Source organism: Eucyclogobius newberryi, unplaced genomic scaffold, assembly GCF_026437365.1.
Source record: "Eucyclogobius newberryi isolate DKJ021-1_F unplaced genomic scaffold, fEucNew1.0.hap1 SCAF_4, whole genome shotgun sequence".
Classification (NCBI taxonomy): Eukaryota; Metazoa; Chordata; class Actinopteri; order Gobiiformes; family Gobiidae; genus Eucyclogobius; species Eucyclogobius newberryi.
In genome coordinates, this window is record NW_027316056.1 from 23,903,495 (window position 1) to 23,930,994 (window position 27,500).

At 41.3% G+C, this 27,500-nt stretch overlaps 5 protein-coding genes across 12 annotated transcripts in view; 3 read left to right on the plus strand and 2 right to left on the minus strand.

Annotated features, from left to right (window-relative positions):
• grin2bb (glutamate receptor, ionotropic, N-methyl D-aspartate 2B, genome duplicate b) overlaps positions 1 to 11,422 on the plus strand; it is a 77,009-nt gene extending 65,587 nt beyond the window's left edge. For 5 of the 8 annotated variants that reach the window (XM_072463958.1, XM_072463957.1, XM_072463956.1 and 2 more), the window contains exons 12-16: positions 660 to 889; positions 1,776 to 1,936; positions 2,648 to 2,835; positions 4,879 to 5,117; positions 6,339 to 11,422. In XM_072463958.1, the coding sequence (XP_072320059.1) occupies positions 660 to 889; positions 1,776 to 1,936; positions 2,648 to 2,835; positions 4,879 to 5,117; positions 6,339 to 8,684 (3,164 nt within the window). In that variant the 3' untranslated portion in view covers positions 8,685 to 11,422. The remainder of the gene's footprint in view (positions 1 to 659; positions 890 to 1,775; positions 1,937 to 2,647; positions 2,836 to 4,878; positions 5,118 to 6,338) is intronic. The other 3 variants (XM_072463962.1, XM_072463963.1, XM_072463964.1) reach the window with 3 other exon arrangements.
• Positions 11,423 to 12,948: 1,526 nt separating this feature from the next.
• LOC140377740 (uncharacterized) lies at positions 12,949 to 15,455 on the minus strand. The gene is made up of 4 exons (XM_072463285.1): positions 15,329 to 15,455; positions 14,101 to 14,218; positions 13,724 to 13,853; positions 12,949 to 13,328 (listed from the first exon to the last, which is right to left on the minus strand). Exons 2-4 carry the CDS (start codon positions 14,210 to 14,212, stop codon positions 13,037 to 13,039), a joined length of 534 nt encoding a protein of 177 aa, XP_072319386.1. The 5' UTR covers positions 14,213 to 14,218; positions 15,329 to 15,455; the 3' UTR covers positions 12,949 to 13,036.
• A 1,434-nt stretch (positions 15,456 to 16,889) lies between these two features.
• On the plus strand, positions 16,890 to 19,182 carry nfam1 (NFAT activating protein with ITAM motif 1). The gene is made up of 6 exons (XM_072463345.1): positions 16,890 to 17,049; positions 17,127 to 17,387; positions 18,120 to 18,235; positions 18,394 to 18,492; positions 18,563 to 18,685; positions 18,771 to 19,182. The coding sequence occupies exons 1-6, from the start codon at positions 16,962 to 16,964 to the stop codon at positions 18,831 to 18,833; spliced, it is 750 nt and encodes a 249-aa protein (XP_072319446.1). The 5' UTR covers positions 16,890 to 16,961; the 3' UTR covers positions 18,834 to 19,182.
• Positions 19,183 to 19,937: 755 nt separating this feature from the next.
• f8a (coagulation factor VIII associated) lies at positions 19,938 to 23,644 on the plus strand. The gene is made up of 12 exons (XM_072462745.1): positions 19,938 to 20,055; positions 20,842 to 20,888; positions 20,963 to 21,035; positions 21,592 to 21,751; positions 21,929 to 21,997; positions 22,065 to 22,185; positions 22,268 to 22,360; positions 22,450 to 22,514; positions 22,692 to 22,773; positions 22,884 to 22,930; positions 23,243 to 23,298; positions 23,390 to 23,644. Exons 1-12 carry the CDS (start codon positions 19,943 to 19,945, stop codon positions 23,469 to 23,471), a joined length of 1,008 nt encoding a protein of 335 aa, XP_072318846.1. The 5' UTR covers positions 19,938 to 19,942; the 3' UTR covers positions 23,472 to 23,644.
• Positions 23,645 to 24,375: 731 nt separating this feature from the next.
• emp1 (epithelial membrane protein 1) lies at positions 24,376 to 27,500 on the minus strand. The gene is made up of 5 exons (XM_072462746.1): positions 27,476 to 27,500; positions 26,664 to 26,753; positions 25,895 to 25,994; positions 25,027 to 25,167; positions 24,376 to 24,574 (listed from the first exon to the last, which is right to left on the minus strand). Exons 2-5 carry the CDS (start codon positions 26,736 to 26,738, stop codon positions 24,414 to 24,416), a joined length of 477 nt encoding a protein of 158 aa, XP_072318847.1. The 5' UTR covers positions 26,739 to 26,753; positions 27,476 to 27,500; the 3' UTR covers positions 24,376 to 24,413.

The following is a 27,500-nucleotide window of genomic DNA, read 5'->3' on the forward strand; positions in this document are numbered from 1 at the left end:
CCATAGCAACGCTCCAGCTGTAGAATAATTGTAACCTGCTGCTCAGCCATCACCCCCCCATCCTCTCGCCTCGTTCCTCGCAAAGCTTCAGTTCGCAGATGCTCACAGTGCTCCGGTGGACTGTGTTTCTCGCACACTACCTTGTCATACTGCCATAGAAGTAGGTGGTGCAGGGCCGGTCCGTAACAGCGGGTTGTCACAGCGCTGGAGAGTGGGCAGAAGTGCACCATTCAGCACATGTAATCACCAACGACTGGATGGGGAGCAGGGACGTCAAGATGATTTGGTCAATTTGGGTTGATAATCTGGTTAATCGATAAGCGTAACCGTTTTAAATCGGTGTAATCCCTCATTGACATTCACAACTGAATACATTGAATGACATTTTCTATAAGCCCTCCCAAAAAAACGAAATTCAACATCAACTTTACTTTATAATTCAGAAAGTTCAGTCATAAAGCTGTCACGATAATTACAATCAAATAATTAATCACTCTAGATTTGTAAGGATATCAATAATCGTGAATTATAATAATAATAAAAGTATTATTTGACATCATGACAGCCCTAGATGAGGAGTAAATATACTTTTCAGTAGCAGCATGTGTAAATGTAAATGAAATAATACATGAATCGTTGGTCTGTGTTTGTGTCTTCAGAGCCTGGCGGACCGTCCTTCACCATCGGTAAGGCTGTCTGGCTGCTTTGGGGTCTGGTCTTTAACAACTCTGTGCCGGTGCAGAATCCCAAAGGAACCACCAGTAAGATCATGGTGTCGGTGTGGGCCTTCTTCGCTGTCATCTTCCTGGCCTCATACACTGCCAACCTGGCTGCTTTTATGATCCAGGAAGAGTATGTGGACCAGGTGTCGGGCCTGTCAGACAAAAAGGTGTGAACTCATGATGAAAGTGTGCGCATTTGGGGACGAGGGAACAAGAGCAATAATAATGCATCTGGCCTGCTGCACACTAGAGGATTTTTAGCCTGATTAGCTCTCCACGACTTCAGGGAGGTGTGGCCCTAGTAGCAATTTTTGTGAGATTATTTGTCGTGGTATTATAACGATTTGTCAAATAGCAAGGTTCCAGCAAGGAACAACAGCCAATCAGAGAAGCCTTACAGTGGTCGTTGTGTGGCGGAGTTTGTGAAAACTTTTTCATTTGTAACCACCTCCTTACCTGCTATGAATATTGCGCTCTCCTGTGCCCTTTACAAGCAGGTTTATTTTCTCTGTAAATATGCAATGGCAGCTGACACTTCGAGTATTTGTTTTCATTACACATGTTCAGCCGGGTTTAGGCCTTATATTTTGCATTTCCAGATGTTCAAAGTTGATTAATTCCATACTCTGTGAGGGTCAGCTACTATTGTACTACTGCCCCAACTACATTAGGGCAGACTGATCTAAGCAAGGCTGACAGCATCATTGACCCCTCCGACCTTCACCAATCACACACACACACACACACACACCACAAATATATTTGATGAATGTAATGTTCATTTTGTTTTACTTATTGACTGACTTACTCTACAGTGACAAGTACAATGTGCATGTTCTTGCTCTGCTTGGTCAACTTTTCATTTTGAATTGACCATAAAACGTGTCCTTAACTAGCACTTCTTATTTGTCCATTCATGTGGGGCATTGAGTTCATTTGAAGCGTCCAAAAGAACTGTGGTTGTGTTCAACAGTGCAATTAAGTCTTTTGGATGCAGCTCAGTGCCTCTTTAATGCTAACGAGTCCTTCTCTCCTATTTCCTCTTCACTACAGTTCCAGAACCCCAACGAGTTTTCCCCACCCTTTCGCTTCGGGACAGTCCCCAATGGGAGCACGGAGCGCAACATCCGCAACAACTACCGGGACATGCACGCTTACATGACCAGCTTCCACCAGAAGAACGTAGACGAGGCGCTGTACAGTTTGAAGTCTGGGTGAGGATGAAGACAGATGGGGATAGAAGGGATGAGGGAGATGAAAGGATCAGCGGGGAAAGAGAGAGTGGAGCTGTGAGGTACTGTCGTGATGCAATAGAGCGAAAAGATGATGGAGGAAGAGCAGACAGACGACGACAGTGCATTGTGGTTAAAGTGGGTGGGCAGTCAGTGGAGCTGTGTATACGCCTGCCACTGACCCCAGAATAGCAGCAGCGCCTGTGGTTTGTGGTGAAATCTGAAAGCTAGCTAATACCTCTCTTTCCTCTTCACTCAATCCATCTGCCGCCTCCGTCGCTCTAAGTGCTTCTGTATTGTATCTGGTATTTTATGATTTTGAATCACTTTATCCATCAAATGTGAGCACAACAGCTGCGAGGGTTTGGTGGGTTTAGCTGTGCAGATTGAAGGTTACGGGGAGAATTCGACAATAAACGTGGCTATTAAGTATATTGTACACTTCCCTTCTCTCAATTAACATTTCCTTCAATGAATTGCCATGAATACCTGATGCGATTGAAAGGATAATCATCAGCAAACTTGCTTAGAATAATAATAGCCCAACAAATATCAGTGCAAATTTATAGACCAATTTATGAGATTATTATCGTAAGCTTTTATTACTACTACATAATATACCAAGACAATTACAATAAATTCTACTCATCAAGTTTACATTGTTTTTCTGTTCTTTCTTTACATGTTCTGCAGTAAACTGGATGCATTCATCTATGACGCAGCAGTGCTGAATTACATGGCAGGCAGAGACGAAGGCTGTAAGCTGGTCACCATCGGCAGTGGAAAGGTCTTTGCGTCCACAGGCTACGGCATTGCAATCCAGAAAGACTCAGGATGGAAACGAGCTGTGGATCTGGCCATTCTCATGCTATTTGGAGATGGTAAACAATTGAAGTTCTCTAACAAATTGTATTTTGTCAAAACAAAAAGTTAAAATAAAATCAGACCTCATTATACATAGTCAACAAATATTAAAGTAAAAGTATTTAATACTTTTGCAAAACAAATACTGTTACTACTTCTAACCATTAAAGTAGCCCTATATTTATTGATATTTTATCTATATTATACAACTGTGCAGTCAATATTCAAGTAGTACTTAGTACTACTCCAAAAACGTGACATATCTTAACTATCTTAAATCAGAAAAACAGGCATAGAGCTTCCAGCTGGCCACTTAAGCCTGCAGTCGCTGAGGCAGACTGTGTTTATGTGGTTGCCCTGGAGGAGCAGACAGTGCATCACAAAGGCTGTTTGTCCGAGACAGGTTGATATTGACCTGGAGATGTATCATAGATGCAGCTACGATGAATCCTGTAGATGCGAAGCCTGTGCATGTTGTCCAGTTGTTGGTCACAGCTGATACATTTCACTGTAGTATTCACAGCCCAGAAGACATTTGCATTTATTTTTGATTTTGACATCTGTTTACGCTTTGCACCGGGTTTCATTATAAAGCTCTGTTAATTACAAAGCAAATTTGATGGTGGTGCAGTGGTTTAGGGCGTTGCTCTTGGGATTGTTCAACCTCCCCACGTCGACCATTTGCAGAATGTCTCTACCTTCTCTTTCCCCATTTCACGCTACAGCTGTCCTGTCCAATAAAGCCTTCGACTATCCACTTCGACTGTGGGGTGTGTGTAGTAACCAAATGCTTTAACTAATATCATAATTATCAGGAAATTGTGTACAGTGATCCCTCGCTATAACGCGGTTCACTTTTCGCGGTATCGCTGCTTCGCGGATTTTCATCATCCATTGTGTTCTGCATTCTGATTGGCTAAACAGTCTCTCCACGTCTTCTCTACCTGTGTGTCAATAACGTTATGGATTCATATGTACACGTACGTAAAACCGCTTGCCAAATTGAAGTTTGCGAAGCCGGTGAGAGCGGAGCGCGTGAGCTGCGGGACACGCCGATGAGAGCGGCACCGCGCGTGAGCTTCAATGTTTTATGGAGTATTTCATTGTATAATAACTGTAAAAAAATAAAGGTTTCTACTTCGCGGATTTCGACTCCCGCGGGTTCTTCTTGGAACGTAACCCCCGCGATAAACGAGGGATCACTGTATTGCAAGAAAGATGATGGTGAATAAATTGAATTTTACAAATAAGTTAAGACTTAATAATCATTTCCCCCTTATGCAACACTAAATTCAATATCATAAATAATAATTATAGCTAAATGCTGTTGTAGTTACAAAATGATGTGTAGTATTATTGCCGGATGATGAGTTGAATAACATCCAAGGATTTAGCAATTGCATATTGATGATATATAGTCAGTTTTAGCTTGATGCAGTTGAATCATTTTGCATCTTTATGCCTGACACAGTCGAGTGGTGAAACACTCACCTAATTTCTGGTGTTCACAAAGTTGTAGCCATGCAGCAGAGTGTCTGGGAATGTGAGAAGCTTCTTAGCCACCACACGACATGCAAAAAATCCTGGCTCTTTATAACACTCTCTACATTTCCTCCCATGATACAATACTGTCCTCCAGTGCAAGAACATCAGTGCAAATTAACACATCATAGTCTTTAATTCGTCCACAATCTTGACAATAGTAAGTTTATTATGCTTGGCTATAAGAAACTCACTAGCACTGGTACAAACTATGTTCCTTTAGCAGCCCTCCTGGGATACAAAGAGATAATATGTTTTAGACGCACAACAATCCTCCCATAGTAAATCCCAGTGGGCAGTATTTTCCCCCCATAACACAAAAGGCTAGCTTGGCATGAGCAATCCATAATAAGATGAGAGATGATCTTTGAGCGATGAGAGGGTAGATTAGTCAGTGTAATGCAACATAACAAGTGTGGCATGAACATGAGACCCCTTCCCATTGTTTTAGGGCTCTGACAGGGGCAGACCCACCCGAGCACCAGGCTCTCACTCACTTCTGTGTGTACTTGATGCAGGTGAGATGGAGGAGTTGGAGGCCTTGTGGCTCACAGGCATCTGCCACAATGAGAAGAATGAGGTGATGAGCAGTCAGCTGGACGTTGACAACATGGCGGGCGTCTTCTACATGCTTGGAGCCGCAATGCTCCTGTCACTCCTCACCTTCATCTGTGAACACTTATTCTACTGGCAACTGCGTTTCTGCTTCATGGGCGTGTGCTCAGGACAGCCTGGATTCACCTACTCCATTAGCAGAGTGAGTGTGCTTGTTTTATTTTAGAAATGACCTCTGTCTTCCTGACAGAACAATCACATTAACTGTTGTTTTCAGACCTAAGGTGTAGTGCATCAGTCGGGGTAATAGAATGATTCACCTGACCTACCTGACTTTTTGGAGCATAAAAAAGAGAATCTTTGTTACAAATATGACCACAAAGCCACCAAAAATATTGATTAACTATTTTTGTTTTAGTTATATTCAAGTTTTATGACATTTCAAACATTATTTGTCTTCAGTACAATTTACATTTTGGCTCTAAAGATATAATGGTATAGACGAGCAAAAGGTATTTTTTTTTCCAAAGGGTTAGAAGGCCTGAGAGAGATGACAAAAAAATTAAGCCAGCTAAAGGGCAAATGCTGGATAGAAAAGAATGACTATAATGGTGAAACTGTAACCTTTTTCCCATTGCCCGTGCAGCGGTTGTAGCTATAGATGTAGGAGATACTGACATTCCCATTGGAGTTTCTGCTTCTCATCGCAGCGCCCAGGAAAGAAGACAAAGCAGCAACAGTGGCATAGAATAAAGATAAAAAAGAGAGTTGACAATTCTAGCTTTTCACTGTCAAACAAGCTGACCAGACAATGTATATAGGTAATAGATGAGCCTGCACACTTGTTGCATGACCATTTTTATTTACAACTTGCCCTTAACATGCACATTCACACAAGTAATAACAGCATTTAAAAGGGTTACTTACTTGTGGTGCAAAGTGTTAAGGCAAGGAAACCAAACCAGATCAGCCGGGGTTAGGTGAATTTAAAACATATTGATTTAAGCTATTGATTGAGCTTGCTGTTATCAATCAGGGCTTTGATCTGCTCTGTCCCCTGCTCAGCTGCTGCCAAAGTGAAGAGCTGAGCAGTATCTTCACATGTCCAAGATGCTCCCCTGAGAAAAGTCATTCATGAACTCAGCCCCTATTACCATTTAATTGTGTGTAAGCAAGTGGGTGGTCAGAGAGAACATAGCGATGTATTAACCTTTCTCCGCCTCTGTCTGTCCCTGTTTGCCTCCACTCTCTGCCTGTCTGTTTCTGTGACGACCGTTTGGTGTTGATTGTATCCTCTACACTTTATCCATTATGCTGTTCACACTGAGCCTTAAGCCGGACTGCTCTCATCTTCTTCCTTGACCTGTCTCACATTCTTTCTCCTTGTGTGTCTTCCTGTTCCCCTCTCATTTCCTCACTCCAGGGAATCTACAGCTGCATCCACGGTGTTCAAATTGAGGAAAACAAGTCAACGGGCGACTCCCCCTCGTCCACCATGAAGAAGAACATGAACAACACCCACTCCAACATCTTGCGTTTAATTCGCACGGCCAAGGATATGACTGCCGTGCCAGGTATCAATGGCTCTCCGCACGCTGCCCTGGAGTACAGTCACAGCGGACGTGAGTCTGCTATTTATGACATCCAGGAGCACCGGCGTAGCCTGGTGGGTCACCCCATGGACTGCAAGACTGCTCCTCCTTATATGGCAGAGGACAACATGTTTAGTGACTACGTTGGCGATGTGGAGAGGACTTTTGGCAACTTGCCCCTGAAGGACAACAACCTGTACCAGGACCCTTACCGGCACCACCACCCGGCCTCAGCTCTGGGTATGTCTGGCCCCCCGCCCAATAGGCCACGTAGCTTAGGCAGCGCTAGCTCATTGGAAGGGGGTATGTTTGATTGTGACAGTTTAGGGGGAGGGGTTGCACCCATCTTCACCACGCAGCCCCGCCCATCCATGACCCACAGGAACACTAATAAATTTGACTTGATTGCCGGCCACACCCAAGCAGACTCCGGCCAGGGAGGGTTCAAAGCTGGCAATGTGTACGGCAGGTTTTCTTTCAAAGGAGGAGCATCCAGCACTGGGCTGATCGGCAGTCACGAGAGGTACTGTGGTGGGGGAGGGGCAGGATCGGGGGGCGATGACGGGAATGTCCGCGATGACGTCTCGGATATCTCCACGCACACGGTCACCTATGGCAACCTGGAAGGAAACAACAAACGACGTAAGCAGTACAGGGACAGTCTGAAAAAGAGGCCCGCCTCGGCCAAATGCAGACGGGAGCATGACGATGTAGAGCTGAGTGGCTTCAGGAGGAGGCCCCACCACCACACCGTCCACCACCACTTCCCCCACGGGTCCCTGGCACACCGCGCGGTCTCTCCACCCCTGGAGCGGAAGAGGGGTGCTGGAGGGGGTAATTCTTCTCCTTACGTATTCCGCAAAGAAAAAGAGAACCTCAGAGAGTTCTATGGGGAGCAGTTTCGCTCCAAGGAGGGCAAGGCCATGTGGGAGCAGGAGGGAGGAAGTGGAGGAAGCGGTGTGGGCAGTGCTAGTGGTGGTGGTGTCTGTAAGAGTTTAGTGCCAGTAGAAGACTTCCTCAAAGGTAAAGTCAAGAACACAGTATCGGCAGGGCAGCAGGCCCACAGCTGTTGGGAAAAGGGTGCTTCAGGGATTGGAGGAGGGGGTATAGCAGGGGGAGACTGGGAGTGTCGTAACTGCCACAGCGTTTGTCATCATGGAGGTGGAGGCGCATGCCCAGCTAGTGGGGTCGGTGGTACTTGCAGCCGTCCCAGCTCTGCTTCTTGTAAGCGCTGTGATTCCGGTAAAATTCAGCCAAGCAACCTTTACAATATCAGTGAGGATAATATGGTGTTCCCAGGGGGGAAGAGTAGTGTAGGAGGAACCCAAACACAAACTCCAGGACAGCGAAGGAAAATAGGCCCCGGCGGAAGGGTCCTGAGAAGGCAGCATTCATATGACACATTTGTGGACCTGCAGAGGGAGGGAGCAGGACGCAAGGGAGGCACCGGCGGGGGTATGGGTGAACAGCATGTTCAGCCCCGTAGTGTGAGTTTAAAAGATAAAGACCGCTTTATGGAAGGTCCGAGTCCTTATGCTCACATGTTTGAGAGGTATACAGTAGACAGGGACTCCCCTATGTTTGGAGGACTAGGAAACAGGGCCAAAGCAGGGTCATCGTTCAGTCTGTTCCATGGAGGTGAAGGAGGGCTGCGCCAGCGCTCAGTGGGGGAGCGAGATTTTAGGGAAAGAGACAGGGCAATGATGGGAGGTGGGGGCTGTGGTGGTGGTGGCGGCAGAGGGGCCGGGACTTACTCCTTGTCTAAATCTCTCTACCCAGATAAGGTGAACCAGAACCCTTTCATCCCCACGTTCGACGACGACCAGTGTCTTTTACACGGTGCCCAACCATACTACATGAAACAGCCACAGACGCAGCAACAGCAGCAGCAGCTTCTCAACAACATCCGAGGAGGAGGGGACTTCAGGGGCTCAATGGGAGCTACTTCCTATTTGCCTGCATCTGCCACTGCTGGGGTGATGTCCAATATGGCCCCCAGGTATCCAAACGAGCTCTGTCTGGGTGGGGTGGGAGGTCCTATGAGCAACCACCATGGCGGCAACAAGCTTATGCCTGGAGGCAGAGACACTTTAGGTTTGGGGCCAGGACAGAGATCCTTCAATGGTGCCAATGGACATGTATATGAAAAGCTGTCCAGCATTGAGTCAGATGTGTGAATGTCAACACAATGGGTTTGGGAGACTGAGAACAGGTGCAGCTCAAGCTGTGTGAAGTGAATGAGACACAATACTGTGTATGTTCGCACTCCAATAAACGGATTTCTTTGGACAATGTACACAGGCCACATCATCACAAGCCTTGGTGGTGTCCTTCAGCGGATATATTTTGATGAAAGGGAGAGGTTTTGGTGCTGTTCTGACACTCTTTGAGTCATGGTTGGGAGGGAGGGGAAAAGTGTCCCCACCTTTCTCTTTTTACGCACAGTGTCTTTCCCTCCCTCCTGCAGTCCGACATTAAAATAAACCTTTTGGGGTACGGAAATACAATCACAATTGAGAAATCAGAATTTCTGTTGTATTAACAGGGTAAATTAATAATAACTGTATAGATAATATTGATATTACTGAATATTATTCCAGTGTTTTATGATTGTTTTAATTGTTTTAACCATTTGATAGTTCATGTTTCATATTTGTAAAATGTTATTTTCTTAGCTTACCATTTTTGCAGGAGACTAGTAAAATGGATGTCAAAGTGAAGATTCATGTCAATGACTATTTGCCGGCTCCTGTCATTCACTTTTCAAATTTCTCAGCGCTGTGATGTGTAAAAGGCATGGCTTCCTGGGTACATATTATGTACTGTACAATTACAATTCAAGCAACAAAGGTGACATCATACTGATTTGCCTTTTTTCTCTCTTTCTTTGGTCAGGCAGTACCAAATGGGTTCTGAATTTTGAGCTCTATGTGCCTTAAATAATTAATTCAGATATTCAGATGATGATATTTTGTGTTGGTATATGCCCCTACTTTCAACTACTAGTCATTCGTTAAGACCATCAAAGCCCAACTCAAGGGATTTATGAGAGTTGAATTATACTAAGGTGGAAAAACATTCTTGCACACACCAAAAGCGGGCTCTCATTTTTATGCATTGTACGTGGCAGGATTACAGGAGGTAAACCATACTGTCAACGTTCCTGACATAAATAGTTTTGCAAAATACCCAAAATACCACCTCGCCATGTCTCAGTCTGAGCACAAAATGATGCTGGGGAACGTCCACTGGATTTATTTGAAAAGATCTTTTAATTTATTTGGCCATAACAGAATAACACAATGGGCTCTTGTCAGGCAGTCAGGCCTTGGTACAAAACTCAGCAACTGACATCTTAATTATTATGCGATTACAGCTATAAACACTGCCTGTCTTCAAGATAAGTCCCCTTTGATTGAAGGTGCATGATTATTCAACTTAAGGGCTGCAACAAACCCTAATTTTACATACCACCATATCGTTTCTTTTTTTAAATTGAGCTTTATTGATTAGATTAAAATACATATTATCCAATATATATATATTTATTTGTTTATTTATATTTACGCTGGCATTTTTTCCTTTTGGTTCATACTTGTACTTGCCAAGTTGCCATACTTGTACCTGCTACTTGAGGGAGCAGAGGCCAAAAAACATCAGAGACACCATGGAAAGGTAATACATGGCACAAAAACACATTTAATTAGCATCAAGCCCATTGCAAATTAACGTTTAGAGCTCACTATCTTTTGATCATGAGCCACAATTATAGATATTCAAACTAAAATCTTACACCAAAGCAAATTCTGATTCCATTTACCTGATTAATAGTTCCTTGTTAATAGAACTGATTTATTCTCTTAGTTTACAGTCAGTATGTATGATAGGGGTTTATAGGACTTGCATGTGTAGATTTATAATTACTTTCCTTTTCTTGTTTTACATCTTAACTTTCAGCCCGCAAATGGGCATTTTTATGATATTTGGATTATTTGGAATTTCATTGGAACTGATCCATGTAGTACTGTAGGTGTGTGTGTGTTTGTGCAAGAGAAGACACCGATTTATGGGTTTAAATTTTGTTTAAAAATATGGCTGAACTGATTACAATCTTATGAGGATAAGAATGCTTTTACTGTTATTGTTTTTTCAAAAGTTTTCTTGATATAGTTTATGTAAATGGTTTTAATGAGGTTCTTTGTCACTGGAAAAGCCTTTTTCATTTCATCTTTCTATTTTTCCCTGTTGTTGTATGTGCCTGGATACATACGCTTGATTACCTCTGTGTGCTCATTTGGACGAGAGACAGTGCAAGGCAACTGTTTATTGTAGTCTACACGTACTATAAAGCTATGTACATACCTCACACATAGAGTTTAGAATTTTTTTTATTATTACAAATAACCAGAGATTAGAGCTATTTGGCTAGTTAATCTTTGATTAGATTTGATTGTTAAATTTTGTTGAGCTACTTCAGGCCAAGATATGTGCAATGATTTATTGATTGATGATGATGAAAAGAGGTTCCTGTGATTTGTTTGCGTTTTTGACCTGGTAAAATGATAAATTGTAACACAACAAGAAAAGCACAATAGATTATCATTTCTACAATGACTCTTTCTCCTCTTTGACTCAATCGTTTTTTCTGTTTGGCAGAGAAGATTGATTCTTTTTGTCCCTGAGCTGTACAGATTGTGAAAATGTAAATATACGATAAAAACTCTAGTTCACCCTCACATTTTTGTATGAAGAGAAATTACTTGTGTGAAGAGAGTATTTCAAATTTGACTTAATATTTAGTAATATTTAAAAAGAGATTACACACAGTCAATGTGAACATAAGTGCTGAGAAATATTATTCTTCTGTCTCTTTGGAATAAAAGTGTTAAGTATTAATAAAAAAGGTCACATGTCATCTGGACTTGTTTTGCATTTGTCGTAGGAATGTGTTTGAACATCATGGTCCCCTTTCTCCAACTGCGTCATCCATGGAGCGTATTGTTTGGCCTTATTAAAGATAATTGACACAGGCGAGTTTCATCTTTGGGTCTTCATTAAATCTTTTGTCTGTGCCCTTGTCACCTTCATAAACAAGATGTGCATGCGAGATTGATGTTATTCACTGCGTTGGACAAAAGGTTTAAAAGACTATAAGAAAAAAAGCAAGAAATGGGGAAAAGTGTAATGAGAAATGGTCTGAAATGGGAGAAGTGATGCAAAACGAGCAGCAGAGATCAAAGCGCCTCAAAACTCCCCCTCACTCCTCTTTACTCCATGAACGCCCTGTCCAGCAACAGAAGTTATTTAAAGAAACCTCCAAATGTACTCAACTCCGTACATATCGTCACAGACTTTATATTCGTGTTCCATAGACCGAAGCCAGGGCATTTAGAATAATCTCATCATCAGTCACTCTCCTACTTATTTAGTCCTCACACCAACCCAACAAGCTCAAGATGCAACATTGCAACACATGTAACTACTTCTTGACAATTAATAGTTACCTAGCAACTGGCTCTTTTTCCATAGACCGAGAGGGGAGGGTGAGCTGAGAGAGGCAGAGAAGAAGATTTATACAGTATTGCCACAGCATCAAAACTGGATTGGATGCAACAATGCACTGACAAAACAATACTAAAATGTAAAGTACAGCCAGAGCTTACCGCCCACATGTAGCAGTAAGCAGTGGAGAGGAGGGGAGCAACGGGAAAGCGGGGATGTTTGATTGCACAGATTACACCATGGAAGAGAAAGCTACATCAGCACTACAGCACCAGCACATGCAGATTGTGATTGTGTAAAACTAAAGCAGCCCATGTCATCGTGCGTGGACTGAGCGTGGCGCTGGAGAGGAACTGGTTGCTGTAGAAACACTTGGCAAACTTTTAATGAAGGCATGAACTTCGGTATTATTGCCCACACACTGCTGCACATGTGCCGTGACCGTAAGCAAACACACTATAATTGTGTGTTTTAGACAATAGGCCCCCCCCTGCCTGTCCCAATAGGCCCCCCCTGCCTGTCCCAATAGCCCCCCCCTGCCTGTCCCAATAGCCCCCCCCTGTCTGTCCCAATGACTTTGTGTCGGCATCATTTGAATCACAACCTGCCGTGGCACGATTTGTGTGCAAAAGGCTTTTATCGAGAAAGCGATACAGTCACGTCATCAGAGGAAGACTCAACTTGATTAGCAGACTTGCCAATTTTTATAATTCATTAATTCGCTCACTATTTATTTCTATTTTTTCTCGAGTGTTATTTAATCTTGGCCTATATAAAATAAGTGGGCCTGATTACTACGCAGTTCCAAATACGGATGAACCACGTGTCCCGTCGCTCAAACAGGTAAGGGATTACTTTTCACAATTACTTTAATGTACTTCTGGAAGTAGTGATAGCAATGCAAGTTAATTTACTCTGAATAGAACTGAAAACCCAAACACGTGTTGTAAACATTTATTAACTCGTATGAACAGCTTTTAGGACTGCTACTATAATCTCTGCTCTGCGCGTGTAGAGTGAGGGCAGTTTACGTGTACGGCTGCAACACTTTGACCCCGCCGTTGTTGAAGATCTTCACTCGTCTCCTCCGCAGGACGCGCGTGCCCCTGGATGTTGGCCTGCCAGGCTCTGCCAATGCCAGTGCGTCCCCCCTGACGCTTAGGGGCGTCAACGCCCCCTTCTCCCCCTCGCCGCGGTAACCGTGGTGACGGAGGAACGGATCCAGGGTTGCTAAGCGATGGGTGAGCTCCGTGATGCGCCGATGCAGCAGCGACACTTCCCTGAACAGGTCGTTGACAGACTCGGACAGAGGGCGCACCCTGCAGGAGGAAATGAGGAACCGCACTTTTCAGTAAAGCATGAGAGAGAGCAGAGCAGTAAGATCAGAGACTCTGTCCCATCAAAGCTGGTCCCGCGGGCAATAATGAATATTATGCTACTGTGAGGGTTTTCAATCGTCCATTACCAAGTTCAAATGACTAATTCCCCCAATCGGGGCTTACCACTGATAGATATAATGTGAAGAATCCAAAATGAATAAATGAGTGCATTATTTGCCAATGAGTAGAACTGATAGACCCATACTAGTCTTATAATTGCCACCAAATACAAGTTGAACAAGTTTCAAAGTAGCAGGAATATTTGTGACATAAAAGTAGCAGTACTTTCAAGTACGGTATACTTATTCCATGCTTGTCCTAACGTCTGGACGTACCGGGAGTAGTCCGGCAGCAGCGCGCTCGGCTGAGAGTGCAGTAAAGTTTTGATCTCATTGAAGATGCGTTTTCCCCACACGTCCAACACTCGGGTCACACTGCGCACTGAAGCCACGTTCACATGGTCAGCTGCAAGCACAAACACAACACCATCAGGATCTCATTTCAAAACAACAGGAATCACATCATAGACTTGCAAATTAGAAAAGTGTGTTGTAATGAGCGTGACCTGATTAGGAGCCACAGCTCTTGACATCATTGACTTTATCATCACTATAAATTATTCTTTCAAATCCACAACTTCAAACATATTTTGTCACCGGCAGATTTACAAGCGCGTCTTCTTCAGATCAAACACAGGCTGGTGGTGATTTACCTCCCTCTCTGTAGTTCCAGTACCCATAATCCAGTTCATTCTCCTCACCGCCTGAACGGGCCCCTGTTGCCGTGGCAACCATCAGCATCAATAATAGTGTGTGAGGGGCCATTGCGAGCTTCAGACACAAGAAAAAGCAAAACAGACTTAGTTGATTTTAAAGGTCTAAATATGTACACACAAGGATTGTCCAAACATTGAATTATCAGCCAACAGCCGCACTTACGGTGGCAGGTCGATAGTTAATCTGCTTTTAAAAGTAAACCTACTACATGCAACTGCAGAAATAAGTAGTGGCTGCAGCAAACATTTGTGTCCCTCTACCTTGACCAGAAGACTATTGAACCCTTTAAAACATGGATATATGATATGCACAGTCTGAATATTGAACATAAAGCCTAGCAACCATATTGTAAACAAGGGCCAAAATCCATATAAATTACACAATAGTTAGGATTTGACAATAATAACACTTTTGTTTGATCAAATAATTGTTTAGACTGTCAGAATGTGTCACCCAACAGAAAATGTGTGTGTTTGGTGTAAATGTAGATGGAATTTCGATGGAATGTTTGATGACATTGACAGAGGGAACTCAGCTCTATTCAGCTCTCAGACTGTTTTTATTGTTTTTATCTAATAGCCTATTTTTTATTTTATCCTATAGCAGATTTAAATTGTTTTTTTTATGTTTGACTTATATGGGTTGTTTTATCATTTTATCATTGTTCATTGTTTTATGTTGCATTAAATCACCAAAGCAAATTCCTATGTTTGTGAATTCTGTTCATTAATGGCAATAAACCTTTTCTGATTCTGATTCTTGTAATGTTCAACTTTAATTTTAAACATTTTCCTTCACAAACTGTAACTTACTGTTGCAAAACTTTTTTTTTTTTTTTTTTTAATTAATCTTGCCACACGTAATATCCGACCAAACAAAGTAATGATTAGAAAGAACATGTCATACACTTTAATAAACAAGTATGGCAATCAAGACAGTTATTGGCAACCCAAAAAGTGACAATAAGCAGGACTGAATCACATGATAGTAACACCGTGAGTCAGTGGAGAAATCCTGTTCACATTTTCAGCAGACATAAATGTGGACTCTCCGAAAAGATGCTGCGAAAATCCCAGCATTGAACACCCTCCTCCTGGCACACTAACACCACCATTAGACCTATTTCCCTTTTGCGTCTTTTTTAAAATAACAAACAGCACTTACTGTCCGAAGGACGAGCCCGCTTCAAGTCCGAGGGGGAAATCCTTTGCCAAGGTGGTTTTGAAGTGCGCTTCACTGTCACTGTCCCGCTGATTGCACTTTATTACCTCCTCCTCGATGTTCCTTCTACCATCGGCTGGTAAAAAAAAAAGACTCCACAAGATCCAGCGCAGTCGGTAAGTGTGGAAGTTAGTGTGTTGCAATTTATGAGCTGAAACTCTTGTTTTTCTTCTGCCAGATGTGGAGCACGCCTCTTGGAGATTGGTTATGGCTCATCCCCTCACTCCATGACACAGGTATATGCAGAGTAAATGGCTGTGGTCCATGCAACAGACACGAAATTCAACTTAAAACATCACACTGAGGCGCATAAACAATGACACATAATAACATGTGTTATTATGTGTTTTGTGCACTGGGGGGGGGGGGGGGGGGGGGGGGGTTTGTTATCCTAATTGAATAATGAATAAAGGGACGAGACGTGGAATGGATTATCCTGTCATCATCTCTGGCATGCAGATGTTTTGTTTTCCAGCTGTCTTTGTCTGCAGTTGAGGTCAGCGTTGAACAAATGGGAGAAAGTTATGCAGGATTAGAGCGGGAGGGAAGACAAATGTTAACATCTGCTTTTCTCTTGGCTATAGAGAGAGAGAGAGAGAGAGAAAGAGAGAGAAAGAAAGAGAGAGAAAGAGAAAGAAAGAGAAAGAAAGAGAAAGAAAGAGAAAGAAAGAAAGAGAAAGAGAGGGAAAGAAAGAAAGAGAAAGAGAGAGAAAGAAAGAGAGAGAAAGAAAGAGAGAGAAAGAAAGAGAGAGAAAAAGAGAGAAAGAAAGAGAGAGAAAGAAATAAAGAAAGAGAAAGAGAGAGAAAGAAAGAGAAAGAAAGAGAAAGAAAGAGAAAGAAAGAGAAAGAAAGAGAAAGAAAGAAAGAGAAAGAGAGGGAAAGAAAGAAAGAGAAAAAGAGAGAAAGAAAAAGAGAGAGAAAAAAAGAGAAAGAAAGAGAGAAAAAGAGAGAAAGAGAGAGAAGAAAGAGAGAGAGAAAGAAAGAAAGAAAGAAAGAAAGAGTGAGTTCCTGGACCAAAGACCGTCCACAGCTGCATTACATCAACGTCAGGCCGTTTGTCACCTTCATGTGGATTCTTCACTCTCTCTCACATCAGGAGTTCTCTAGTTTGGCTTTGAACTCAAAACCTCTTAAACCAGGTGCGCGTCCATGTTGTGCTTCTACACTGCCCCACTGTGGAGACAAGTCAACATGATCTACTTTTATACCGTCAAAGCGACACAAGAACTGCTTTAATTTTTTTGTATTTGCATTTTTTTAAACTTAACTTTCTCTTATTGGTAAAGTCACCATGCTTTTTTTAAATTTAAAACCTCTAGAAAATGTCTGGACTTGTTTAATTCTACCTTTAGCATTCTCCTGTATTGGTCATGTTGCTTAGAAAGCCAGTACTTTTTCTGTGCAGCTGCTTTACAGAGGCCTATTGCGTGTGCTTATTACTAAAATGTCATTACTCAAGACGTGGGCCAGGCTTTAGCCAAACAAATACAACGTTTTGAGGAAGTGTAAGTGTCTCAAAGAGGAAACTCGTTACAGATAAACGACTAAACATTGAATCTGCCATAAAGGAAAGGCCATGGGTCCTGTCACCAAAAGCTTTGCATTCAGTCATTGTGCATTCTTGTTATTATTTTTATATCCTTCTACAAATGGACATAAAATAGGTAAGATTACAACTGTCAATAGATATGTAAAGGTTGAGAGAGACATTTTAAATCTTGACTTTGTGATTTCTTTACAGAACTATGCTTTAAAACACGTGTTTTTGTGGCTCTTAAAGGAGAAAATCTCAACATTTCATATCATCTGAAGAAACCTCGCAATATATCAGACTTTATAACTTGTTTTGACTCTCTTCTCAACACCATCTATGTCTTTGAAATCTCAACAACAACAGAACATGACATTTATGACACATTTGTTGTTAAAAACGTGACAATCTCTGGGAAGTATTTTTGTCAGTTTAAAACTGCCAAGGCCTTCTGGTTTCTAAGGGTGAGAGGTGAGTACAATTCAATATCTAACCACTCTGTTCTATTCAATTTATCAATAGCTCACCTCGAACACTTTTTATAATAAACTATTATTTAACTTAGTAGGACATTTGTTATTATTTATAGCCAACTATATTTATATCCAATATTGACATTTGAAATTATGGTATAGGTTATGTTCACAACGATGTTCACAATGATAGAATCTGTCATAATTTCAGGGCAGAGGCTTAAATGGGAGATTTAATTTTTTTGAAAGAAATATCAAAACCAATTTTTAATTGTTGAACCTTTGACTTTTGGTCTGGGGTATGATTATTCATCTTGGCTTAAAGTCCTTTACACTGACAACAACGTGACCTTTTGTGATTGAATAATGCCCACACTTTTGCCTCAATAAAAAAGTGATTTCACCTAATACATTTCTGCAGACAGAGAAGAGTCTCTTGTTTTGGTTCATGTGTGCATGTTGAAGTAATTACAATGATAGTAACAGTTAACAAACCAGATAATCTACATTTAATAATACATATTGTCACGTAATTCTGACCTGGCCTCTGACACTCTTATAATGTGGCTTAGAATGTTGTGAATGTGATTCTTGTGAACCCCACTAATACATTTTTATTTTTATATATTTCTAACTTTTTAAACCAGTGTGTAGAACATCCCATGATGCTGCTATTGGATGTTTCAGAGTCTACATAACATGGCCCTTTACATGTGCCATTGTTTTCCAGATAGTGGTTATAAGGAGGTGTGGAACTATACCGAGGTCATCATTGTGTCTGTAATCACTGCTCTGCTGCTGGTCTTCAGTGTGGGAGGAACCGTCTATGTATTTAGAGGAACTGGGGTAAGACTGGAAAAAACATTGAATGATGAAATTTTACTTTGTGACATTTTGTTACTATTAAGTTAATAATTAATTCATAAGTACATTTGATAAATATTATGCTAACGTTTTAAGTTAATGAAGTCAAACTATGCAGTCACTTCTAAAATGTTTAAAAGGGATGTTGCAAAACCCAAAATAAGGAAAGTATTGAAACACAAAAGGAGAAGGGAGACACTGCAAATGCTGAACCGGCCCACTCCACATCTTTCTACGCAGTAAGACATTTCAGGATATGTATCTTTTAACCTAAGTAACACTATCAATAATATGAACAAATTTTCTTAGAGTTTAGAGGCTCGTCCAAGGTCTGTTTATGATGCGCTGGACCACTCTGCTGCTGCTTCTGCTGGTGGAAAGAGACACCAACAAAAAGCCAAAACACCCAAGAAAAACGACGCTCAAAAGACAGTAAGTAACAATCAATGTGTAATCTACAAACTGTATCATATGAAGAGCATTGTTTTACTATAACCATGTGTTTTATTAATTGTAGGTGAGAGACGCTGCTAAAAAGCAAGAGGACGGAATATTTGAGTGTGTCTATGAAAACTTTTAATGCCATTACTGTACTGGTGTGACCCAGTACAGAGTACGAGGCACAATAGTATGTAATGTAATATTGTGCCGGAGGTCCCTACAAAGAGGAAGCTGAGAATCCCTGGGTAAAATCTGTGCTCACGACATAGAAAAAGCGAATTAAAACGTATAAATTCAATGATGTTCAAATGTTAAAATCTTGAACAAGCGATTTAATATTTGGAGATCAAAATGCATTTTTTTTTAGCAAGCTTAGACAGCTTTGATGTGTTGAAAGAATAATTTTGCTTGGGGTAACAAGACTTTTACAGTATTTACAAATAACAAGTTATTATATTCAAGAAATAAAACAAAGCAACGATTATTATAACCCTGTGACTAAAATCTTTATATGGGCATATAAATCATAGTTTTCAATGGGAATTATACATTAAGTATATAAATGCATGAATGACTCGGACAACCAATTTACTAAATAAATCAAAATTAAATGGGAACTAGAGGGTTATTTCGTTCTGACTGATGAGGAGGGGGAAATATACTTCACAAAGGAGGACCACAAAGTCCCATGTCTGGAAGGAATTCTGTTGGAAGAAAGTGACCCGTTTATTTCTTTTTCTTTTTATAACACCATGTCAAAGTGCTCCATACTCACAGGCAGGGGCTGAATGTTGGAGAAATTGTAGTTGCCGGCAGGCACACCATTATCAGGTGTCCTGGGAGTGTCCTGTTGCACACAAATATTTTGGGCAGAAAGTAACATTGCAGACTGTTTTGAACACCACCATCCCACTCAATTTGAGGTATTTGGGCCTCAAAACTCCTGCCATGGACACAATAAATGGGTCTCTTTGGAACATACTACTGGCAGCTGTGAAAAAGGCCATTAAAAACACAAACTGCACCAACGACTATGGACTGGACCGACACCATAACTGACAGACGGACAATGGAAAAAAGTCACTCATGAACTCATCTTAGAATGGACAAATTTAACCTGTTTTACCCCAATTATAATGTTTACAGTTTCTGGGTTCATCAAAATCTGCCTATGTTGTATATTTATATTACTTAAAAATACTCTGGACATCCACCAATGACAATGCACGCTCTCTAGTCAATTGACCAATGAAAGTGCTTCTGTCAAATTTACTTCCGGCTTTTGTTAATTTTCTTGTAATCATGGCTGCGGAAGGCGATTTTCTGGCGAGATATCGCGCTGTATCGAATAAGCTGAAAAAGTAAGACTTGTATTTTTCTACATAATGTTTGTTACGACTAAAACTGCATTAGTTCTGGGCTGTAGATTATGTAGCTCTATTACGACTGGTTAGCTTAGCCTGTTGTGGCCAAAGGCTAACGTGAGGCTAAAAACACTTTTGACAGCGATGGCAGCCAATCCGTCTGTCAGACAATAACAAATCTTATGTCAATGATTCATTCATCCGTATTTTTCAATAGACGTACTGAGGTAATGCTATCTTAAAGTACATTTTCCGTGTGATCATCCGTTACACAGTTATTTCAATAGTACCCAGTGTTATGGTATATCATTTACGTTTAGAAAAGCAGAATTATCCTAAGTCTGCGTTTTGGGTTGTCATTTAATTGCATATTTTATTGTATCCTGGAGAAAACATGAGTCCAGTTGTTTGATGTATTGTTATTATAAAAATAGAAATCGTACAGTAGCTTACAGATGCATCCAGACAATGTTTCATGTGTCATTAAGCTTCAAACAACACTAAGGGCAGGGCACTAATATTACTTCGATAATAATTAATCTATATTATGAAAGTGAATATTAGACTACTGTTGCTCATGATAAACTGGTTGGATAGTCACTGTGATTTGCCAGACTTCTACATTCATACCTGAAAAGTGCTCCAAAGTAAAGATCATATCCTTATATAGTTCATATATAGTTGAATGTTTCTGTCCCAAAAAGCAATATTTGTTTTTTTGAGGATTGTCGGTCCAATATGACCATTTGTTTTATTGTATAAGTTGTATATTTGCTTTTGCAGACGCTTTCTTCGGAAACCCAATGTTGCTGAAGCGAGTGAGCAGTTTGGTAAGTGTCCTTTCATGCAGGTGACTTAATAACTGTAACGTGTACATCCCATCACTGTGTATCTTGTGTTTCAGGTCAATTGGCAAAGGAGCTGAAGCAGCAAGACTGTTTGCAGTATGCTGCCTTTTGCAACCTGGCCATGGCTCGGTGAGAGATTTATACATAAATAAACTGATTACTTCGTGCACATTATGGCAATGACAGTGTTTGAAACGGATCTGTTGAAAGCAGCAGGGATGCTTTCCTTAAAGCCCAACATGTGATTGGGCTTCAGACAGTTTTTTGCCACTCCTATTACTTGTCTATAATTAGTGCAATAAGTTAAATAAATCCAATTCATATGTCTGACAGTGCTTAAAGGACAACAACTTTGGGGTTTACAAGTCACTGCAGATAAGATGCAAGTAATATCAGTTTTATGCTACTTTTTATTATGTCTCAGTGACTGTAAGTCATTCTATTCATAATTTCCATTTTGAAGCCTAGAATCTGAACAGATGAGTCTGTATACAATGATTACACATTTAGTCTAAGAGGATGATGTTTAACACTATGCATCCTAGGTTGTTGCTTAATAGACACATGTTTCAAAACTATTCATTTGTCATTATGAGTTTTGTTTAGTGTAGCCTATAATCCTGTCGCATATTGGTCCAGCATTTGATCCTGCTGCTCCATTTTGTGAATGTGCAACACCCTGTAGGTGTGAGCAGACTCTGTTTAATGCACCCGGAGAGGCTCTAGCCCTAACAGATGCTGCCCGCCTCTTCCTCACATCGGAGAAAGAGAACAGGGCTCTGCAGGCTCCAGGTTTTGATGAACACCTCCAGGCTGCTCTCAACTGCTACAGCTTTGCTATTAAGGTGCGCTTCACTTCATCCAGATGTTTGATTTGTGAAAAACAGTAGTGATGCCATGATGAACCATCATCTGTTTCAAACAAATATACTGCATTATGTGAGCAGGTAGTCATGATCCACGGCATTTAAATATGTTTGTGTGAGATTATGTAATGTTGCAGCTGTACATATGATTTGCAGGTTTACATTGAGATGAACCAGCCTGTGATGGCTGCCAGTCTGTCGCTCGAACTTGGAAATGCACTCAAGGTAAACTGTAAAAAATACATCATTGGTTTGCTGTTTAGGGGCTTCAATCAATTATTGATTTTTTTAGGAAATGAACCGACCAGGAGAGGCTATTGTTCACTACCAGAGGGCAGCAGAGTTGCAGTCACAAACGCCCATTGAAGCCCTGTTGTCAATGGGAGAAATGGCCACTTGTAAAATACTCACACGTGGGTTCTGTACTTTTTGTTTTACATTTAACATTGTTGTCTTAACAATAGTTGGATGTAATAATGCTTTTCATTTTCACAGGTGACTATGACGGTGCATTGTCAGTTTTCACAGAAATGCAGCTTATCTGTCAGGAGAGAGGACTCCAGCTTCCAGGAACTAGCACCCCTGTTGGTGAGACACTGAACATTTATAGATTATAGATTTATAGATTTATTTTCCTATTTTGTTCATAAAGTTTCTAATAAATGACTCTGTTGTAGGGGCTTTTCTGGATATTGTGGCCAAATGTGAGATTTCAAGGGTGTTATTGCTCATGTTGCTCGAGGTAATTCATTTTTGGGGGGGCTAAAAAATGTATCATTTCAAAATGCTTGACTATTATGAATTTGTATATATGTTGTATATGTTTAATGCACTTTTAAAGAAACAACCACTTTTAAAAGACTTTTAATTCTGATGTGCAGTCTACATTAATGGCTGTCCTTGACTGTTTCCTATGTAGCCTCCGCCTCAGAAACTACTCCCTGAACACGCACAAATCCTGGAGCGATATGCGTGGGAATCCTTCGACCCACACAGCCAAGGTGTTGAAAACATTTATACACGTGTACAATATGGCATATCTATGACATTTAAAATTTTAAAACGTTTAAAAAACATGAACAGTTAAATGTGAATCTTCTTTGCCCTTCAGTGACCTTCCTGCCTGAAAATGTCTTCCTGCTCCTCCAATCAGTCGTGGTGAGTGTCATTCTTCTCATTCTTAAACATTTCTCAGGATTTCCTAATGCTCCGGCCTCATACAGTCTTATTACAATGAAATATGAATGTTTGTCTTTGACTATCACAGCATTGCATTTTTGTTTCAAATCTACTGCATTTGTCTTAATTTTAAGAAAACCAATATCAAAGCACATGATTAATGTTTATTTATGGCACCCATTTCTTCAAATTAGTCTCTAATAAATTAACTATAATAGAACCTCAGCATAAAGATAGTGAAGTTGATCTTGATCGCCTTATTTGGTTTGTGTAATGATAAATGTTTTGCAGATGGCTTGTCAGGAAAAAGACACAGAATCCCTTAAGTCCCTTCAAACAGAACTTTGGTAAGTCATCCACATGAGCAATGTCATTTACCAACTGTTCTTGCCTTTTCTTTGATTCTCAATATTATGATAAGATTCTGTTTTTTCAAAGGCCATTTCTAACAGCTGAGCAGAACCACCTCCTCCATCTAGTGGTGCAAGAGCGCATTACACCGTCTGGACAAGGCATTTAGGCTCCTCTGATTTTACCGACTTCCTCTGGGAACCAGTCTTTATAGAATGGAACATTCCTGTTTCTGGCTGGGTCTGTTGTAAGGCCTAGGCCTGATGTTTTTGCCGTCTTGTTGTTGAAGAGGGATAGATATGTACTTTGGCTTAAGTTAAATTATACTTTCTAGTTATTTTACATTCAAAATGAATATTTGATTAACAAAGCAAGATGTTTTTAATTAACTGAACTCTTGTGAAATTTATTTATTTGCATCAGATAATGAGGAAAATTGTTTGTTGAATTTTTTATTCATAACTGATATGGCTTGAACTCCATGGTTACACACAAAACAAAACTGTCTATAGCAGTGAAATGGCACACCACCATTGTCCGCCCTGGTTGAGTTTCTTTACTGCTTTTACTGTTGCTCATATACATGCATATAGCAGCCAATATAGGCACAAAAGACATGGTTAAATCACTCGGTACAAAAAATATGGTTATATTGTACATAGTCACATATGGATACACTACACTTCAGTAAAATCATGAAAAAATAAAAGAATGTACTAGAAGTATTGACTTTTCTCCTGATTGTTCAAGTACTGCATGGATGTAGACGGTTGTGCCAACAGTGCATGGTGTTTACTGGAAGCACACGGGACACATTTTAGGTGCACAACATGATTACACTCAACATCACCTATTTCTTATGTTTAAATGACCTCGTGCTTTACGTCTATTTTTTATTCAATTTTTTTCAATCACAGCAGTTTTCTTCTCATGTTTTAACACACATCACATTAGCCCTTCATGTTGGGTTACAACTCAATTTGCCTCTAAATAATTGTTATTGTATAGCTGCAAATGGCTATTCATATACTTGACAACCCTATGTTTAAAAAATGTTTTTTAAAAAAAATAGAATTTCTCAAAAGCATACAATTTGAGGACCTCCTTTTATTCACTCGCTCTTTTTCCGTAAGACAAAGTAGGTGATGGCTAAAAGGATGGTGAAGACAAAGGAGATCCAGGCCAGCACGTAGGAGTGGCCGTAGCTTCCCTCTGTCTCGCTGGTGTGAAACTCAGCCGTGTAGATCGAGGCAGCTATCATTATGCAGAGGCCTGAGGAGACAAGAGAATACTGTCACACACACCCAGGCATATAAGAAGTCATTATTGTTTTAACTCAAGGCTATGGCTCACCACACAGCAGAATATAGAGCAGAGACGCCTGGGCTATTATTGTGACAAATGACCGCTTCACCATACTCATTTTCCACTGATATCCACTTATGACAATGTGCCGTCTAAGCACCATAAATAATGTTTTTACTTTGCAGCGCTGTGACAGCAGCCGCCCATCACGCTTGTCTGTCTCGTTTTCACATAATGTCCAATATCCTTAGTAACCATGATTCATGATTTTAAAAGTTTACGTTGTGTTTCTAATTGTTGAGCTTGTTGGATGACATTTAAATGACAAGGTGGATTAGATCTTATCTCTTTGTTAAAGTAGAGCCATAAAAGACAAGCCTAACTACATTTCGTTCTGGTGGATGCCTCAGATTACTTACAAGAGATTGCCTGCAGAATACCAGTGAAGGTGAACCTCTGGCCTTTGGGAAGAGTGAAGAGCTGAGCCACAAACACAAACAAAGCCAGGATGGCAAAGATGCAGGCAAGCACCGATGTGGCCTGAATAGTCTGGAGATAATCTGCAAAAGAAAATATACAATAAACTCTAGCAACTAGTCTCTGATGATCACATCAGCGTATTTCACCCTGGAGAGACAAAGAGACCACGAGAATGGACTGTTGAGCAAGCTTTATTCGAGAGTTATTTGGCGCTCAGACCCCGGCGGAAGACGTTGCAATCATGGGCACTCCATGATCTATTTGTATTAGATGTCTCCCCCCGGAGCCTGGAGACTGGTGGTGGTAGATGTGAAGAGGTAGAGGATGAGGGGAATGCAGAGGAGGAGCAGGGGAGGTGGTGGGTCGCAGTACGGTTTGAGCGGCCGAGCCATCAGCCTGAGGGCTTAAATGTGACCGCCTGGTGCTGATTGGGAGCAGGGAGGAGTCACTTGAGCGTTGATTGGGGATGAGGAGCAGGTGCGAGGGCCATGGTGCAGACGCCCCCTGACCTTTCACCCTACTTCTTTGGCCAGGAAAAACTGCATAACCTCTTTGGGATAAGCGCAGAAACCTGGGAGAGTCCATGGTGAAGTGAGGGATCTGACTCTCACAGACGGACAGGCGGGCGCCCGCTTGAGTGCGATGATGGCGCTGGGGAAAGGGGTCCTTCCATGGGGCCTTGACGTAGATGGATGGAGTTAGGTCTTCCAGGCTGAATTTACGCAGGCTTCATTTCAGCTGCAGGTGTCACAACTAAAACAAAAGTGAAAATCATGGAACAGAATTCAAACATTTGTAATATTTTACCTTCTGGGTAGTTTTTCAGGTTGAAGTAGCGCCAGACTGAATTGGTCATCTCCCACCGGCCCCAAAGGTCAGTGGAGACCGTATCGGTGACCCACCAGGCCTGCACACAGCCACACATTAGACCAGTGGTGGAAAGTAACAAAGTACAAAAGTACTGTCCTAAGTAACATTGTTTTAGGTATAAGTACATTTTTTACAGATAATTTTACTCCACTATATTTGTGAGCAGGTATCTATGCTTTCTACTCTACTACATTACTTTAACTGGATTTAAGAGTAAAAGTACTTTTCCTGAGTCCTTTACCACATGAAATGGCTTTTGAACATAGTTTGAGTTAGCGTTTTATATTCATATAAAAAGAACTAGAACAATTAGGAAGTCAGTTCAGTTGTTTCTGTTGAACAAAAATGATTTAAAAAAAGAAATACATAACACTTTTGATGTTTTAATAGTTCTCAATGTCTTTCTGAAACAATTCTTCTTTTTACTCTTTACTGCAATACCTTTGCTTAAGTACAGTTTTTCATGTCATACTTTTACTTGAGTAACTTTTTGCTCCTGTAACTAGACTTTTGTTGAAAAATTGAGTTATTCTTCCACCACTGTTACAGACTAATACAACTACTGCACACAGGACATGAGTGTGTGTTGCCTATATACTGGGCTTGAAACTATTTACTACAGTATATGTACTACACAGCTGGAATAGAGTGTATGTTTGATAAAGGGTAGAAGGGTTTAGGCTTTGGAAGTTGTTGCAGGACTCACATTATCAATGGTGGCCACCAGCAGCAGGATGATGGTGGTTATGTGCAGGACGACGATTCCAGCCAGCATCAACATTGTGGCCTTGTGAAACTGATAAGGAAGAGGAAGGATGCACAACATTTATTTTCCACATAAAGCGTACTCTGTGCACAGGGGGCTTCATCTCTGCCCCACACACAGCTGCTTGTCCCACGTAATACACCGGGGTAATACAGTGCAAGCCCCTGCTCGCCCACGAGCCTCGCGGGCTTTTAGGAATAACTGCACAAGCCATTGTGAGATCAATCGATTCTCTGGCTTCACACCTAGAGGTTATGAGCCAGTTAGGCACCATACTAGCGTGCCTATAACTCCTGTTGTAAGTGAAAGCAAATGGAGTTTAAAGGGCTCACAAAAAATGCCGCGCGCGACGTTTCTTTTATGGCTGTGGACTATTTCCGTCGACAAGAAAGACGCGTTTGTTTGGAAGGTGTTGGAGGGGCTCTCAGGCCATATCCCACTCCAAATAACAACTTTGAAAAGAGCGCAATAACACCACGGAGGCATGTGAATCGTACATAATTCACCTTCCATCCATTTAGGCATAAAAGCATAAGCCACAAGTCCGCGCGCGTCCAACTGCGCGTCTTTTTAAATGTTAGTTGCGCGCCGAGGCTCAGCCTGGGCGCGTCTTTAACGATGCTGTAATCTGACACGACTTTCACAACTTTGCGCCACAAAAGTCGAGAACTGCGCACAAAGCCCTTACCTAACTTCCACCCGGCGATGCGCGATTGCCCCAAAAGTTGTGACTAAAAGCGATCCAACGTTACCTGAAAAGCGCGTTTCCACGGGCCG

Coding starts and splice junctions, on each gene's coding strand:
- emp1 (XM_072462746.1), bottom strand. CDS start 26,738: ATGTTGATGCTGGCTGGAATCGTCGTCCTGCACATAACCACCATCATC. Junction 25,995..26,663: donor TGGTGGCCACCATTGATAAT/GTGAGTCCTGCA, acceptor GGCTGTGTGCAG/GCCTGGTGGGTCACCGATAC. Junction 25,168..25,894: donor CCTGAAAAACTACCCAGAAG/GTAAAATATTAC, acceptor TTTCTTTTGCAG/ATTATCTCCAGACTATTCAG.
- f8a (XM_072462745.1), top strand. CDS start 19,943: ATGAAAGTGCTTCTGTCAAATTTACTTCCGGCTTTTGTTAATTTTCTT. Junction 21,752..21,928: donor GCTACAGCTTTGCTATTAAG/GTGCGCTTCACT, acceptor TATGATTTGCAG/GTTTACATTGAGATGAACCA. Junction 22,361..22,449: donor AGGAACTAGCACCCCTGTTG/GTGAGACACTGA, acceptor ACTCTGTTGTAG/GGGCTTTTCTGGATATTGTG.
- nfam1 (XM_072463345.1), top strand. CDS start 16,962: ATGGGTCCTGTCACCAAAAGCTTTGCATTCAGTCATTGTGCATTCTTG. Junction 17,388..18,119: donor CTGGTTTCTAAGGGTGAGAG/GTGAGTACAATT, acceptor ATTGTTTTCCAG/ATAGTGGTTATAAGGAGGTG. Junction 18,236..18,393: donor ATGTATTTAGAGGAACTGGG/GTAAGACTGGAA, acceptor AATGTTTAAAAG/GGATGTTGCAAAACCCAAAA.
- LOC140377740 (XM_072463285.1), bottom strand. CDS start 14,212: ATGGCCCCTCACACACTATTATTGATGCTGATGGTTGCCACGGCAACA. Junction 13,854..14,100: donor CTGGAACTACAGAGAGGGAG/GTAAATCACCAC, acceptor TTGTGCTTGCAG/CTGACCATGTGAACGTGGCT. Junction 13,329..13,723: donor CTGCTGCCGGACTACTCCCG/GTACGTCCAGAC, acceptor TTCCTCCTGCAG/GGTGCGCCCTCTGTCCGAGT.